The sequence below is a fragment of the Megascapheus bottae genome, chromosome 7 (assembly GCF_031878675.1).
Source record: "Megascapheus bottae isolate mThoBot1 chromosome 7, mThoBot2.hap1, whole genome shotgun sequence".
Taxonomy (NCBI): Eukaryota; Metazoa; Chordata; class Mammalia; order Rodentia; family Geomyidae; genus Megascapheus; species Megascapheus bottae.
In genome coordinates, this window is record NC_143515.1 from 33,411,467 (window position 1) to 33,429,444 (window position 17,978).

General features: G+C 46.6%; 1 protein-coding gene across 2 annotated transcripts in view; it reads left to right on the plus strand.

Moving 5' to 3' along the window:
- The window catches only part of Sfxn5 (sideroflexin 5), a 112,407-nt gene that overhangs the window by 47,346 nt on the left and 47,083 nt on the right, over positions 1 to 17,978 (plus strand). For both annotated transcript variants that reach the window (XM_090336702.1, XM_090336703.1), the window contains exons 7-9: positions 11,786 to 11,839; positions 13,406 to 13,462; positions 13,599 to 13,664. In XM_090336702.1, the coding sequence (XP_090192828.1) occupies positions 11,786 to 11,839; positions 13,406 to 13,462; positions 13,599 to 13,664 (177 nt within the window). The remainder of the gene's footprint in view (positions 1 to 11,785; positions 11,840 to 13,405; positions 13,463 to 13,598; positions 13,665 to 17,978) is intronic.

Here is a 17,978-nt window from a genome sequence, read left to right on the forward strand (position 1 = left end):
TGAAAGTAGCCTGGCAAATAAGCAAGGTCTATCTCAGAAACAAAACTAAACTAAAAAAAAGAATTTCCAGGGCTGCAGCTCACTCATAGAACATGCACTTAGCATATATACAGCCCCAGCACCAAGTCTCCAAAGTCTTTCCCAGGGCTAGCCTGGACTATGATCTCTTCCTACCTTTACCTTCCATGTAACTAGGATCACAGGAATGGTAGACGTGCACACACACACACCTTATAATTTTTCCAATCTTGGGGCTTGAATTCAAGGCCTGAGTGCTGTCCTTAAGCTTCGCTAATTCAAGGTTTGGGCCACAACTCCATTTCTGACATTTTTGTGGTGTATTGGAGATAAGAGTCTGATGGGTTTTCTGCCCAGGCTGGCTTCAAACCACAATCCTTAGATCTCAGCCTCCTGAGTAGCTAGGATTACAAACATGAGCCACCAGCACTTGGTTACACATTTATATTTTTAATAGTGCTGAATGTTTCCCTAATAAGCAGTGTTTCCCCACACCTTTGTAACACTGGTATTTATTATTTAAATTGCTTAACAATATGATGAGGGAAGGGATAGCTTCTCCTGGTTTCAATTTTTTATTTTGTTGAGCACCAAAAAGTTTGTGCTTTTTTTCATGTATTTATTGGCCATTTCATTCATACCATTTGTCTATTTATTCATGAGCTTTATTTTTCTAATTTCTGGGGGATATTTTATATATTTTAGTTATTGATCCTATGAAGTTACATATATTGCAAATTTCTTTTGTTCTTTGGTGTTTATGTTATAGAAAAGTTTAAAGGGTTAACGTTTTAAAATATACTGGTTTGTGTGGGCCAGGACCATGGCCTAGTGGTAACGTGCTCATCTAGCATGCATGAAGCCCTGGGTTTGATTCCTCAGTACCACATACACAGGAAAAGCTGGAAGTGGCACTGTGACTCATGTGGCAGAGTGCTAGCCTTTAGCAAAAATTGTCCAAAGACAATGTCCAGGCCCTGAGTTCAAGCCCCAGTACTGGCAAAAAAAAAAAAATATATATATATATGTATATATATATACACATACTGATTTGTGTGTGTGCAGTCATGCATGCACGCATACATGCACACATGCGGTTCACTGGTTCATGGCTTCATGCTCTTGCTTAGCTTTTTCACTTCAGGCTGCTGCTCTAACATTGGCCATTTGCACCACACCTCTGCTTTTTCTGGTTAGTTGGAGATAATAGTGTCTTGGGTTTGCCTTCCTGGAGTAGCTTTAAGCCCTGATCCTCAATCTTAGCCTCCTGAATAGCTAGGATTACAGTTATGAGTCCCCAGTGTCTAGCAAGAAGAACACATTTTAGTGTTTGGGTTTTTTTAAATATATTATTTCGTTATTATCTAATAGCTTCTCTTTGCCCTTTGGAATTTAGCAGCATAGATTGTGATTATATCAGTATGAATGGAGTCATCTCCATGTACCAGAAAGGCCAAAATAACAGAACTTGAACAGAATAGTTTATTTTTCCCTTGTGTCAGTGAAATTAGGAAGTGAGAGAACTCAACAATGGCTTCAGGAACCTATTTTCTGTTTGTTTGTTTTTTTAATCACCTATTCTCAATGCTATTTCCTCTTATAAAAGTCATTTCATAGCCCATTATAGCTGCTGAAGTCCCGGCCATTATATTCATGTTCCAGAGAGCATAAAGGAGAGTAGAAGGAGATGTTCCTCAGCTGAGTCAGCTATCTTTAGGGAGTCTTCTTGGAAGTCTCACACCACAGTTCTGCCTGTAATTCATGTAGAAATTAGCTGGCATCTCATTGACCCTAATTATATATAGATATTTTTTTTTGTCAGTGGTGGGACTTAAACTCTGGGCCTAGGCATTGTCCCTGAGCTCTTCACCTCAAAGCTAGCACCCTACCCCTTGAGCCATAGTGCCACTTCTGATTTTCTGGTGATTAATTGGAAATAAGAGTCTTGAGGACGTTTTAGTTCCCGGGATAGCTTTGAACTGGGATTCTCAGATTTCAGCCTCCCGAGTAGCTTAGATTTCAGGCCTGAGCCACCGCATCCAGCTTATAGAGATCTTATTATTAAGAAAGAGTAGTAGTTAATAAGTGGACAAACAAGAATCTGGCATATTAATTTTTTGTAGTTGTAGGGCTTGACCTCTAGGCCTGGGTGTTGTCTCTGAGCTCTTCAGCTCAAGGCTACCACCCTATCCCTTCAGTCATAGTGCCACTTCTGGTTTTCTGATGGTTAACTGGAGATAATAGTTTCAAGGACTTTTGTGCTTGGGCTGGCTTTGAACTGCTGTCCTCAGATCTCAGCCTCCTTGAGTATCTAGGATTACAGGTGTGTAGGATTACACTTGTGAGCCCCGCCCCTCCCCAGCTTGGCATAGTAATTTGTTTTAGTAAGATATATCATTTAGCAGGATCATCTTTGCTAAACTAGAGCCTAGGCATTTGATCTGGTGAGAATGAATATTAGGCTCACGTCCCTTAACAGACCAGTGAGTTCTTGCAAAGGTAATGGCTGCCACTAGGACGAAGCTTCTAAGACAACAGATGCAGCACTGTCTTTATTCCAATGTTGTTAGGGAGGTTTCCCTGTATATCAAGCTAGTGCATCATGATAGGCCACTGGCCCTGTGGTGTCTGGGGGTCTTGGTGCTTATACTCCTTTACCCATTGGGGGTGCAGTGCCGAAGCAGATGCTTTGATGACTGTGTGAACATGTCTGCTCTGTCTGGGACACATGGGCCTCTGTGAGTCAATGAATGTGGTATGGGCTTGGAGAACCTGGATGACTGTGTGTGTGTGTGTCGGTGGGTGTATCTGTGTCTATGTCTATATATGTGCTGGAGTTTGAACTCAGATTTTCATGCAGTCACTTGTCTAGTGCTTTTTGCTGGCTAGTTGGAGATAGAATTTAGAAGATTTGTTTGTCCCGTTCTAGCCTGGAACCAAGATTCTCAGATCTCAGTCTCCTAAATAGCTCATAGGTGTGAGCCACTGGAGCCTGGCCTCTGTGACTTCCCTCCTTCCTTCTCTCCCCCCTCCCCTGGGGCTTGAACTCTGGGCCTAGGCTTCTTGTACTCAAGCTAGGGCTCTACCATTTGAGCCACAGTGCCACCTCCAGTTTTTCCTGAGTAGTTTATTGGAGGTAAGAGTCTCATGGACTTTCTTGCTCAGGCTGCCTTCGAACTATGATCTTTAGATCTCATCCTTTTTTTTTTTTTTTTTTTTTGCACCAGTCCTGGGCTTGGGCTCAGGGCCTGAGCACTGTCCTTGGACTTTCTCAAGACTAGAGCTCTACCACTTGAGCCTCAGCACCACTTCCGGCTTTTTTCTATGTATGTGGTGCCGAGAAATCGAACCCAGGTCTTCGTGTATGCTAGGCAGGCACTCTACCACTAGGCCAAACTCCCGGCCCAGATCTCATCCTTTTGAGTAGCTAAAAAGCACTAGATTACAGGGAGCTGGCTCCTCTGTGAATCTTGATTGAAGCAAAGCAGGCGCCATGGCCGGGGATACCGCCCAGCAGACCTGTGGAGCCACTAGAGCTAAAATAACATTGCAAACCTATCCTGGCTCCCTAGTCCCAGAGATAAGTTCCCAGAGGAACCATTGGATGTAGAGAGCCTGTGACCTTCCATTTTGGCACGTGGACGTGGACAAGCCGCATGGCCACTCACTGGTCCTGCTCCTGGTCCTGCCCTGACACTGCTAGGCCACCCTGTGACCTGGTGTTAAGGGAACATAGTGGCTGAGGCCTGGCCTCCAGTGGCTTCCTGTATGGCCCTGCTGTCGCTGGAGCTCTGAACCTTCAGCAATTTCCTGATCAGAAGGGGGAGTTGAGGTTCCAGTGCACACCTTAGGGAAGGCCTGGTCAGGCAGAGTGGATGAGGAATGCATGCGGAAGCCACTAAAAATGCTCACCGAAATAGAAATGAGGGTGCCAGCGAATGTGCTAGGAACTGGGCCCCTGAGTGATGCAGGGAAGGGGCGAGGAAGGCTGGAAGGTACCTCAGTGGAGAAGCTTCTAGAAGCAACATCTAAGCTGCTTTCAACCCAAGTGAACACCTGGGCTGGCACTTACCAGTGCCCTGTGTGGCCGAGAGTGACCCTGCCCAGTGCTATGCCCAGGCCAGGGAGGAATGGGCTGGTTTTCTCCTTCCCAGGCGTCGGTGCCAGTTTAGTCAGCAGATTTCACAGATCCACTGGCACCCGTGTAGTGTCTTATTTTAAGCTTAACATTTAAAGATGGGAACTTTTTCCCCTTTGGTGTGTGGCAAAAAGATCCCAATTTATACATAAGTATGGCTGCTGGGCCCGTGCACCCAGGCCTCTCTGAGGCCGCTGCAGTCCACTGCTGTCTTTCTTGGGGGTCCTAGCAGAGAAGCCCCAGCAGCAGGGCTGCTTTTAATAAACTGGAATTCTGTTCCCTGTTTTCCACCAAGGGTGTGCAGTGCTGTTCTTTCTATTCACATGAGGGTGGGGAGAGACAGGGCTGCTTGCCCCCAGCCCAGCCCCAGCCCACTCCTCCTCTTGCCTGTGCCCTGGGCCTTTCTTGGTCACTGGAATGTGCTAGGAACTGGGTCTCTCTCAGGCTGAGGTTCTCCCTGGCAACATTTGTGCCACCATACTGCTGCCCTCCCCATCAGGGACCAGATGCCATGTATCTAACTAGAGGTGATGTGAGAAGAGCAGATTTGAACACCTGATCATTGAGTTTGCTGGTCTTGATGAACCAAAGCAGATTCTGCCTTTCTTGGGACATTTAAAAGCTTAATTATACTCCAAATTCTCATGTGTAACATTATAGATAGTCCATAGGTATAGAAACCCTAACGGTTGGCCTAATATGTTGCTCAAGGTCAAGGTCCTGGTCAAACCTTAGTACTGAAAGAGGAAAGAAAGAATGATAGAAAACAAGTAGGGAGGAAGGAAAGAAAGAAAGAAGGGGGAAGGAAAGGGAAGGAAGGGAAAAAGAAGAGAAAGAAAGGAAAGAAGAAAGAGAAAGAAAAAGACAGAATGGAAGAGAAGAGAGGAGAAAGAAAAGAGAAAGGAAGGAAGGAAAAAAGAAAGACACAGGGAAAGAAAAGAATGATGAAAGAAAGAAAGAAAGAAAGAAAGAAAGAAAGAAAGAAAAGGAAGGAAGAAAGAAAAGGAAGGAAGAAAGAAATGGCAAGCAGGCACGCCAGCCCAAGTATCAGAAGGTACTGATGAGAGTCAGTGGGGAACTTGTAGGTAGGAACCACAAGTGTTCATTTTATGTCACGACTTGGCTATGTCCCAGAGCCTTTCTGACATTCCCAACCCTTTTCATCCTAGACTCTTTCCCACATTCCAGTGCCAGTTCCAGTTTCCTCTGACTCACCTCAAGTGTGACCAGGTACCAGTCATTCTGACTTAGTTCTTACCTTGCAAGAGGTGTTGGTTCAGTTAAGCTAGAACAGACTAGTCAGAGGTAGGTTCATTTGACAAAAGATACTTTCTCAAGCTAGCTGGCATCCTTTAAATAGCAACACCCCTAATACATGGAAGTGTTGCTTTTCAGATCATTAGCCACTTAAATCAGAAGATGGAGACAAAGTAGATGGAAACTCTCAGCAAATTGTTGGTACCAGGGCTCTGGGGAGGGCTGTCAGAGGAACTGGGAGGTGAATGAGTGAGGTGAGGAGGGGGACAGTCTGAAGAACTGATGTTAGTCTGTGAACGGCTTGAAGACTCCCCACTCTAAAATGAGAGAGACTCTTGAGGAAGTTGGACCACAGACAGACACCTGTAAGGTACATACCATAGAGAAGGAAGCAGGTGCTGGAGGGCACATGACAGGACCCTAACTTCATTCTGAGGGGGCTTCCTGGAGGAAGCAACAATTAGGTTGAAGTCAGAAGGAAGGGTTGGCCAAGTGGAAATGCTATTTTCTTGGCAAGCATGATAATTTTGTACCCTAGTCCTCTTTTAGTGTAAATCTCACCACCCAATTGTTTTTGCATATACTCTATTTTCTCTCTAGATTTCCTACACTTTAACAATCTTTCCATCACTGGATTCATATGGGAGGTTGGCCCATGAGTGGGGGCCGCTCAGTTCTGTCTGAAGCCAAATATTATGGTGCACAAAGTTATGGCCTGTGGCCTTGTTTCCTTGCCCTATTCTTCAACAGCTCCAGTCAGCAGATCAGGAGTTGGAAGGGAGGGGCACGTCCTCTTCCAAAGTAACACTCATCTAATTTGGACTTGGAGGAGACTGGAGTAAAGGTGTGAGTTTTCTTCTTTTCCTCGTTTCTTTTTGTCAGACATGGGGCTTGAATTCAGGGCCTGGGTACTGCCCCTGAACTTTTCTGCTCAAGGCTACCACTCTACCACTTTGAGCCATAGCTCTGCTTCCAGTTTTCTGGAGGTTAACTGGAGATAAGTGTCTCACAGACTTTCCTGCCTGGACTGACTTTGAACCATGATCCTCAGATCATAAGTAGCTACGATTACAGGCATGAGCCACCAGTGCCTGGCAAGATGTAATTTTGCTTGTAAGCCATTTTCCAGATGAGAACCCCATTCCTAATCCTGGCCTGAGTTTTGGATCCCCCACTGACTGTCCCTGTTCCTGACATGCTGAACTAGAGTTGGGCTGGTGGCCCCAGGCAGGTAGGGTGATCAGCAGAAGGACTGTCCAGGAGGCAGCAGCACTAATGAAGGAACATTTGTCACCATATGAAATTTTGGACCAAAGAGAACAGTCAATCTCCATACATGATACTCCTGGCTCACTTAGCAAGGGCTGCTATGATTCTGTGTAAAAATCATCCTCAGAATTGCAGGGTCCTGTAAGCATTCATTCTTAGGGACCCACACTTGGCCAGGGTCAACCTGAGGTAAATGAGTTTGGGCTGCTTGTCACTGCCCATATGTGGGTCAGCTGGCATTGGTGGGTCTGCTGGCCTCTGCACCCACTGTTGCTTAGTCTCCTTGGACCAGAGGACACTTAGGGATGTCTCTCATGGCAGCCTTGGGTGTGCATGCCTTGGGGAACATCAGAGCTTTCTGCAAACCCATCAGAGCCACAGCTCAGAAATGGTACACCACTCCCCCCTCCCACATGCCATTAGCCAAAGCAGATCAGATGGCTAGGCAGAGCCACCTACAAAAAAAAACACCCCCCATTCTAGGAGGCAACAGAAAAAGTTTTGGGGTACCATTGGAATCAGGACTCAATATGCCCTCCCCAAAGGCCCATGGTGACTGGAATGAGGACAGTATGGATGGTGTGTCATTGTCACAGCTCAGCAGAGATCTTTCTCCTGGTTGTGGAGTATTGACTGTTGTTCGTAATGAACCAGCCATGCCTGAATCCATCCCTGTGCATATGCTTTAGGTGACATCAGCCTTGATTATGTCTACAGGGGTCAGCGTCCTTTCAAGCCTAAGACTTATGTGCAAAGTCAATGCTTGGGTGTATAGTGCAGGTTGAGGTCTCAGACACAGGGCAGCTAAAGTGGGAAAGGAAGTAGACAGGGGTTGAGGAATGTTGCTCAAAGTGCCTTATTTTCTTTCCTGATTGTCTCCAGAGGCACCAGCACGACCCTCATTTAACAGATATGGAAGCAGAGGCACAAGGAGAGCTCAAGTAACCAGGCTTGGGTCAATACTGACCCCAGAACTTGGCGACCAGAGCCTGAATGTTAGCTTTAGGGTCCAGACACTCTTGTGGAAGGGGACCACAAAGGTGCATAAGGATTTGCGCATAGAGGACAGCTGGAGCTGCAGAGAGGACTTCAGCCATGGTACGAACTATAAATGGGAGCAAAGATAAGGATGTGCGATTTGGCCAAGGTCCTGCAGCAAGATAGGGTGGAGGCTGGGTAAAAAATCCTAGCTATTGGCTCCTGCTTCCTTCTTCCACTTTCCCTGGTAGCAGCGCATTCTGGGCGCTCTCCACCGTCTGCGCGGCCACGCCTGCCTCTTGGAAGAGGTGTGATCCACTGGCATTGGAGCCGGGTGGACTGGCTCCCTCTCTCTATCCATCTCTTTCTTCCCCCTGCCATGTTCTGGAAAGGGCAGCGGGAGGGAATGTGGGCAGGTTGCACCAGAGATATACATCTGAGAGCTGAAGGGAACATTTATTTTTAATGTAGACTTAAAAAGAAAAAGGAAGTTATAAAATATCTGCTCTTGCTCCTGGGATTGTACAGATGGTACTGCATTTTGCCTAATAGGGAATGGGGCTGCCACCGTGTGCTGCTGGTTGCCGCCTGGCTGTACAGATCTGGAGGGCAGGATCCCTGCTGTCCAGCCTCAGCCCTCATTTGCTCCCTAGGACCCCATTTGGACCACACAGTGAGGTGCTTGCTGCCTCTTCACTCAGTCTCTCCAGACTGTCTTCTGCTTGTCTCCCAGAATTCCTCCTCAGTCAGACCAGGGTCCCCCACTGTCCCAGTGTGCGCTCTCTCTCTCTCTCTCTCTCTCTCTCTCTCTCTCTCTCTCTCTCTCTCTCTCTCTCTCTCTCTCTCTCTCTCTCACACACACACACACACACACACACACACACACACACTCACCTCACCTCACCTCAGCTAAATTCTTTATCTTTCTTCAGAAGATAGGCAGGGCACACTGACCTGTCTCTCTTGCATGACTTGGATATTAGAATTAATCAACTTGGCATATACCCTCATGTCTCCTTAAGCCATCTTGTCATTTCCCACCTAGTGATTTTAAGAGACATTTTCATAAACCTCCTTGTGTGGTGTTTGTGTTTACTGTGGTGGGAACTGTGTAGACATCTCATGGCTCCCCACCAGGAGCGACACAGAGCACTGTGGTGCATGCTCTCTACATGAGCTGGAGTGGCTGCTGTCCCCCTCCTTTTGTACTCAGGATCACCCATGGGAGAAGGAGCACCCTAAAATCTGAGTCAGGGCACCAAGCTGGGGATCGAGAGACCCAAATCTTCCTCCAGTTTGCTGTAAAAGCTCCAGTACTTCACTGTATTTCTTTAAGCCTCACTTTCCCCATTTGCAAAATGTGAAAGGGAGGAAGTGAAACTGTAGCTCAAAGTGGTAGGGCATCAGCTTTGAGCAAAAAAAGCTAAGCAAAAACATGAAGATTTGAGTTCAAGCCTCCTTTCGCGCACGTGTGTGTGTGTGTGTGTGTGTGTGTGTGTGTGTGTGTGTGTGTGTGTGTGTGTGTGCTCTATCTCATCAGATCCTTAGAGTTATGAGAATTGTGGTAAGTAACATACAGGGGAAGGCTTAAAAAATCACTCCATTAACCAATCAAGCTGTCTGTTTAAGAAAGCACACGGTGGTTTGTTTTGACAGTTCACTGTGCCAAGGAGGACAGCAAGTTAGGGCAGGATGTGAGGGTCATCCAAAAGAATTAAATACTCCCTGATTGTAAGCCATCATTAATTGTATATGTTACATAGCCTGGATACTAGTTTATTTTAGGACTCTAGATTATTCTGAAAAAGACTTGATGTCACTTCTCAAAATGTGTGCTATAAGATAAAGCAGTGGAGATAATATGGCCTGGATTAGGAAGAGAAGATGAGATGAGGAATGAACCCTGGCATGGGACCCTAACAGTGAGATATCTATCTTTGACAGATACAGCCATGAGGAGCTGGCCCACGCTTCTTTTATTTATTTATTTATTTTTATTGTGATTAATAGAAGGTTACACTATATTCACCAGATAGAAGGTGCATAACTTCACAAACATTGATACCCTTTCTCATGACTTGGTCCCCCTTTCCCTCCCACCCTCCCCCAGATGGCCCAAGCTTCTTAAAGGTCAGACTCAGGTAAATGATCTAGGGTCTCATGTCAGATGCAAACTAGTTGCTAAGAATGACAATTTCTGACCCTGAGACCAGAAAAGGCTTCTCTCAAGAGTACTCAGAAAGGGGACCAGATGTAATTTAATGTAATGAGCAGTGTCTCAGACACGAGGTATCTGGTAAATGCAGGGAGTGTCCTGGGAATGTCTTAGGATGTCCCAGTGGGTGGCCTAAACACAGCCCAAAGGGGCAGTGGGGATTTCAGGGGAGAAGATAACATTGTGATTCATAGCCCATGGCAGCATCATGCTGTATAAACCTCACATGATTGGGGGGGGGCAGTGGTAGGGCAGTGTGCTGACCTCTCAACACAGGGGAGCATGCCCTTCTCCAGGCTTTCAGAGATAGTCAGTCATACACATGTGTGCTTATGTGTGAATGTACATCCTCCTCCATCCTCCCTTGCCTCTCTGGGCTCAGTTTCCTCTCTATGTTCTATGCACCCCCCCTTTCTTTTCTTTTGGGTGCTGATATTGGAGCTTGAACTCAGAGCTTGGGTTCTGTCCTTTAGTGTTATTGCTCAAGGCTGGATTCTACTACTTGAACCACAGCTTTACTTCTGGCTTTTTGGTGGTTAATTGGAGATAAGAGTCTCATAGACTTTCCTGCCTGGGATTGATCTGAACCTTGATCCTCCTGTCTCAACTTTGTGAATATCTAGGATTACAGAAATAAGCCACCAGCATCCATCTTGTTCCAGTGAAGCCAGCCAGCTACGAGGTGTGCTTGGATCTCTTGTGAGATGTCCCACTGTGTAGACCCTGTCACAGACAAGGGGTTCTAACACCAAGATCCCCTGGTTTTCAGTCCAAGTTCCTCAGCTCCCCACTGTAGAGAAGAACAAATAGAGATCTTATTCTAGGAGAGAAACCTCATAAGATAATTCTCCATTGGAGCTTTGCATTACATAATTTTATTCAAAGTGGTATGGGCCAATAAATAGAAATGTGCGTATGCATTTGCTGTTTTAAAACATTTTAATGTTTAAAACATGATTTACTAATGCTGCTGAGGATGTCTAGAATTTGATTTACTGCATAGTATTGAATGTTTATACTTGTTCCTTACAGAAATTCTTGCCAAAGAGCCATTTTATCTACAGGAATAATAAATACGTCAATATGTGGATGGTTGTGCACATTTTTCCCATATGCAGTGGTACTTGGTAGATGTTATTTTGCACACAAATACTTACTCAAAAGATAAACTTGGGAGGCATACATGTGTCTCTGAAGGTCAAGATGTGGCCAGGGTCAAGATCACACAATTAGTTTCAGCATAAAGCAAAAGCAATAAGTCTATTTGGCCTTTGAGAACAACAAATTCACACCTACATGATCATACTTGGCCTGTGTATGATTTTATTTATTCATCCATCTAGTCATTCATTCATTCACTCATTCATTCATAGATGTCTACTTTTTAGACATCTGTTTCCATTTCCATTCAATAGATTAAATATGATATAAATTCTTGCTTCATGGAGTAAGAAATAACAGAATTTCTCCAAAATTCTACTTAGGAATCACTTTAAAACCTTTAGTATAATTTGTATTTGATCCTTATAAAAACTTTATGGGATAGCCAGAGCATAAAGTAGTTCAGATGTCCTGAGTTTGAAGGTGTATGTATATATGTATATGTACAAGCTGGGTGCCAATGGCTCACTCCTGTAATTCTAACTACCCAGGAGGCTGAGATCTGAGGATCATGGTTCAAGACCAGCCTGGGCAGAAAAGTTTTGGAGACTCTTATCTCCCATAAACTAGTCAGAAAAAGTTGCAAGTAGCACTGTGACTCAAATGGTAGAGCCCTAGCCTCGAGTAAAAGAAGCTCAGGAGCAGCACCCAGGCCCTGTGTTCAAGCCCCAGGATTGGCACAAAAAACAAAGCGTGGGTGTCTCTTTTGTGTTCTGAGCTCAGCCTTCACTTTTCTCTCTTGGTCTCAGGTAGTGGGCCTTCTTTTGCCCAACCAGACGCTGGCATCCACTGTCTTCTGGCAGGTAAGAGTCTCCCTAATCAGAGGGCTCTTGAAGGAAGGGCTGAACAGGTCAGGTTAGAAACTCCCCATGTCTCCTGCCCCATCCAGGCCCCATACCACTGCTCTGTCCCAGAAACAACTGATAAAAACGCTGAGACTTTGACCTCCTTCAAAGGCTTCCAGCATCCCAGAGTGACTGTGACTATCAATCATTCTAACCTTCAGAGGTGAATGGGGGCGAGAAGCTTTAGTCTAGAATGTGATACCTTGATAGTGGTTGCCCACTCTGCCCTTGGCTGCTCATCTTGTGGCCAGTTGGCCACAGCCTTCTTTTGTCATCAGCCTGACTCTGAACTATAGAGGAAGATGAATCTACCCCAACTCCAAATTAATGGACTACATCACACACCCTGGCCTTACCTGTGGAGACAATGGGGTTGGGCCCCCTAAAACTAGCTGAGGATTTTTGTTGTTGTTTTTGCTTTTTTTGGTCTGTCATGGCACTTGAACTCTGGGCTTAGGCGCTGTCCCTGAGCTCTTCCACTTGAACCACAGTACCACTTCTGGTTTTCTGGTGGTTAATTGGAAATAAGAGCCTCATGGACTTTTGTGCCCAGGCTGGCTTTGAACGGTGATCCGCGGATCTCAGCCTCCTGAGTAGCTGGGATTACAGGTGTGAGCCATCAGCACTCAGCCTAAGGATGTTTTTGTACATGTCTACACAGAGGAAGAGAGGCAGGAAGGAACACCTGCCTGTCTCTGGGAGAAAATGCCTAAGAGTTTTCCCTGAACAGAATTGCCAAGTAGTAGTGGCAAGTATTAGGGTGGGAGATTGTTGGTGGTGGTAGTGGTCGTGAAGCTTGAACTCAGGGCCTGGGCACCATCCCTGAGCTTTTGTGCTCAAGACAAGCACTCTACCACTTTGAACTACAGCTCCACTTCTATTTTTCTAGTGGTTGATTGGAGAAAAGAGTCGCATGGATTTTCTTGCTTGGCTGAGCTGACTTCAATCAGTGATCCTCAGATCTCAGCTTTCTGAGTAGCATGAGCCACCAGTGCCTGACTGGGCTGGGGAATTTTTAAAAATTATTGTTACTATAAAGGTTTTATACAGAGGGGGCTATAGACACATAAGTCAGGTAAATAGTAGATTTCTTTTGGGATGATGTTACCCCTTCCCTCACACTCTCCCAGTTTCCCCTCCCATTGGACTGGGGAATTTGTGAAAGAGGTACAGGGCTGTCAATCATTCCATCTTCTGTCCAGCAAATGCCATAAGAAAGGTGATATGGCAAAGGCCTGTTGGGCCAGCAAATGCCCTGGTTCCAGCAGAGAGGACTATCTTTGCACTGGATGCATGGGACTGCTGGGATGTGCAATGGCTGCATCCTTGTATGCCCAGAATAGAAGGATTTTCTGAGCCGCAGGACATTGGTTCAGAACCAGCCCAGACAGGAGCAGAGACAATTAGTTGGTCATGCTAACCAACAGGATGGAGGGAACCATCCATGCACTAGAGACAGTGTCTTTCTAGGGCTGTGGCCTTCCAGAAAAGCTTCTCCTCACTTGTTCCCTTATTGCCTTTCAGTGGTTGAACCAGAGCCACAATGCTTGTGTCAACTATGCAAACCGCAATGCTACCAAGGTAAGTGAGTGTTGCTTCCCATCACCTGTGATGGGTTCAGAGCGGTGACCCAGTCCTCCTCCCCATGTGTAACATGTCACCATTATTGGCACCAAGAAGTGCTCTACTTTTACACCTTATTTACGCTGTCTTCCAGCCTTCACCTGCATCCAAGTTTATCCAGGGCTACCTAGGGGCTGTCATCAGTGCGGTCTCCATTGCTGTGAGTAACTCCCCTCCCCTCCACCAGATCAATACAGCTGGCGGACCCCTGTTGGAGAGCCAGTGTGGGCAACAGTGTGGGGGATAGGGTCTATGGACAGACTGCCAAGGCTGGCTTTCTAGGCAGAGAAGAAGCTCTCTCTGTGAGAGCACAGACCAGTAATTCAGGTTTTGGAGACATCTAGTAGACTAGATGTCTACTCTTGGAGGGGCCTGCATGCACCACGCCCTCCCTAGAGCAGTTGGTCTTCACAGCCAGTAATGCAGCCCATTCAAGGGGGTTCCATAGACTCTCCCCAAGTCTTTGAGAGTGGAGAAGTTACTTATTAGGGGAGTTTTGTAGAGTGAATGAACATAGGGGAGATGAATCGTGGGTCTACCTGCTCCCAGATGGAGACAGAGGGCAGACTACACACAGTGGGGCTGGATCAGAGCAAATGGATAACCAAGTCTCCAGGATCTCGTCCCACCCCTTATCCCATCCTGTACCTCAATGTCTGACATTCTCTACATTTCTACTCAGGTCACCTCCAATATCCAGCTCTACAGAATAAAGTGTCCCTTCACAACTTTATCATTTCGTTCACCATTAACACAATAAAGATACAACACTGATTATTAGAAAATACAAATCAAAATATAGTCACAGCCAGGCACTGGAGCCTCATGCCTATAACCCTAGCTATTTAGTTGAGAAGTGGAGGATTGTGGTTTGATCCAGCCTGAACAGAAAAGTCTATAAGACTCCATCTTCAATTAACCAGTTCAAAGCATGGTTCGAGTGGCAGCATACCAATCAAGCAAGCAGAGCTAGCACAAGGCTCTAAGTTCAAACCCCAGAAAAGAAAAAGAAAGAAAGAAAGAAAGAAAGAAAGAAAGGAAAGAAAGAAAAGAAAGGAAAGAAAGAAAGAAAGGAAAGGAAAGAAAGAAAAGAAAGGAAAGAAAGAAAAGAAAGGAAAGAAAGAAAGAAAGAAAGAAAGAAAGAAAGAAAGAAAGAAAGATCACATGTGATGAGAGAAGTCACATTTACTAAGCTTTTGGTAAAACTCATTAAATACACACACTTGTTCACTATGTTGTATCTACACCATAATTAATGTGTTATTCTTCCAAAGTAGAAATTTAAAGTTGTCCTGAAATGGCCTCATTTAGTTTCCTCTCACATGGACCAAGTTATCTCTTATTGGGGGGCTGTAGGGGGCTCCCTGTCTCATGCCCAGCTTCTCTCTTCTCCCCTAAATTCTTGTTTTACCACCTGTGAGGAGCCACATGTTTGCCAAGCTTATTTAGATGGCTTTCTAACCCTGCTTTGGTTCTGCCACCCAGTTTGGGACTTTGAGGGTTCCTGATTCTGGACTGAGACCGGGGTTCCTCTTGGCTTCTTAGGATGAGAGATGCCTGAGTGTCTGTTCACAGCTTCCTGAGCTGTTGGGATGAGGCCACCTAAGAGCCAGGCCAAGTGGGACTGGGGGGAAGGCTCTGGTGAAGGGGTTTGCTGCCTTGGTGAGCCTTCCCTGGCCTGGGTTTCCAGACACAGGAGTTAAGCTTCTTTGCATAGCTCTGGCCTCTCTGTGTCCCAGACCTCATGGTTTCACCCTAGGCTTTTCAGCATTTCATCCCCGCACTTCCCAAGGCCAAACTTCATCCACAGTGGTGACTGAGGGTTCTGAAGACCAGGACCAGCAAGCAGGGTTACCCAGGTTTTGAGGCCTCTGGGGCTCCCAAAGTTGGAGTCTCATTGGCAGGGACTCAGGGCCTCACATTGGGCTGTGCTCACACAGAACACACCCTCTCTTTCCTCCCTGCCTAGACCCAGAGTCCCATAGAAGAGGCTTTTCCTCTCCTTGGACCCAAATCCTAGCAACTTCTGTTCTTCCCATACTCAGCTATGCCACGTTCCTATCTTCTCATTGTTCCTCAGCCGAGTCTTGTTCCCCAGCTGGATTACAAGTTACCCAGGGACAGGCACCTGTCTCCTCCCCCACAGAGGGGAGCACAGAGACTGCTCCATAAATACCTATTAATTAGGCTGCTGATTGATCGCTGGCCTCAGGAGGCCCCCTCCGCTCCCGTCGGAAGAGCCTTAGAGGTGGCTGCGCCCCTCCGCCTGAAGTCTTCACATCTTCACACAGCGAGGGGGCTTGCTTTGGCAGATGGAGCGGAGTTTCTGACTTGGAAAATCTGCAGCTTGCTTGCTTTTCTTTTGTGTGTGGAAATCACAAAACCTCTAAAGAAAGAGGCTTTATTTTATTTTCCTTTCTCTTGTTCTCTGGAAGCCCAGGCCCCTCGGCCTCATTAACTGATCTCTGCTTCAATTAGTGACAAATCCCCTCCCAGAGTGAGCCTGTTAGGAGGAGATGACCTGAAAACAAGTGTCACGGCCCCAGTGGTTGGCCCGCCTCTGGCATTAATTAAAACGAGTCCCCACAAGCACGCGGCCTGGATGGGGGCTGACAGGCTGAGAGCAGATCCCCCAGACTGAGGGGAGATAGGGTAGAGGCCAGCTTCTGCTCTGGACCCTGGAGAGACCTCTGCTACTCCAAGAAGAGCTCCTGGCCTTGTTATCTGCCTCCTTCCCTCTCCCCTGAATCAGGAGCCCCCAAGTTTGCATGTCCCCTAATGAAGCTTCATGCTAAATCCAGGACCACCGGGGTTCACAGCCTTCCAGTGAACCTCCTAAATAGATTTGGCAATGTCTGCCTTCTTACTTGAGAATAAAAAAGAAATTCCATCTTAAGTTATTTTTGAAATCTAACAGTTTGCTGGCTTTTAACAAAGGAAGCCTCTCTCAGTCCTCGTGTTTTCATTCTGGACTTTGGGGAGCACTTCTGCGGGCCACTTCTCTGTCTTCAGGAGGTGAAGGTCAGGCAAGACCCCGCTGACTCCCTGCAGGGTCTGTTTCATGCCATACACTTATCAAGGCCTGGGGACACTGATGTGGCCTTCAGGATGCCACAAAGGAAAGTGGTGAATAGTGTGGCAGTCAGAATAATGGTGACAGTGACTTTCAGGTACCTATTTTTACTGTCACAGGGCTGATTGATAGGACAAATAGAGAAAGCCAGGGCCAGCAGAAATGGGTGTTTCAGAGAGGGTACCACAACCTTCTCCCCACCAATACACACACACACACACACACACACACACACACAGGAATTCAGAATCAGATTTGCATCCTGTTGGAAATGAGTGTGGTTGCTGTGCAGAGAGTGATGGTGATAAAATAGGGCAGTAGCAGAGTCTGTCATGATTTGCTAGGGCGGCCTTGCTCAGGAGGAAGAGACCACACAGGGACCCCAACCCAGGCTTGGGGTCGTGGGCATGGCAGGGGCTCAGGCATCAGTGAACTGGAGGAATGGTCATGGGTTGGCAGGCCCCACATACGGGGATACAGGCACACAGCTCCTAGATGAGGACAGCCATGAGAAGAAAGATAGCTAAAGTCCTCCATGATGGGTCAGGATGCCTGATCATGATGCATGCTTTGTGCCCACTCCCCAACTCTTTGCCTTCAGTTAGGCCTTTGCTGGCTAAAGTTCTCAGCTGGGACAATGTGAACCTCCATTCCTAAGGGGCTGGGTCCTTCATCCTTCCTAGGATGAACTGGTTGTTAACTTGTGCTACCAGAAGGGGAACAGAGGACCCCAACACTTTGCTGTTCTCATTGTCCCCTTGATGATCAGACTGGCAAGCAGTCATAATAGTACCAATGGCTCCTGGAGCGGCTACCCTGTGGCAGCAACATTGAAGTGTTCATTTTACAGATGAAGGAAAAGGCCTCGAATAAAGTTAATAACCGAGTCTGCTCAGGCTTCCTCAAACATTTTTCAGCTGGCATTTTCCTCTTGTTCTCTCTGTCTCTCTGTCTCTCTGTCTCTCTGTCTCTCTCTGTGTGTCTCTCTTTCCCTCTCTTTCTCTCTCTCTCTCTCTCTCTCTCTCTCTCTCTCTCTCTCTCTCCCTCCCTCCCTCCCTCCCTCCCTCCCTCCCTCCCTCCTTCCCTCCTATTTGTTTGTTTCCTGCTTCCCCAGTTGGAATAAAGAAGTTAAAAAGCCAGATGAATGTGTTCACTCCAGGCAGTAGAACTGTACCTGGCCTTCTCGTAGGCTAGTCCCTCCCCAGGTATGTTGAGAGCAGCAGAAATGGGAGGAACACTTTTGAGAGGCTTTTCAGACCCTCACCCACCTTCATTTTTAATTTCTGAGCCTCTGTCTTCTTGCTAGAGTCAAGTCCACTGGATATACTTGTTCCTGGCTCCTGGAAGACAGGCCTGGCTGGCTCTACCATGGTGGGGGGAGGGGGTGCCCAAGGCTTTCTG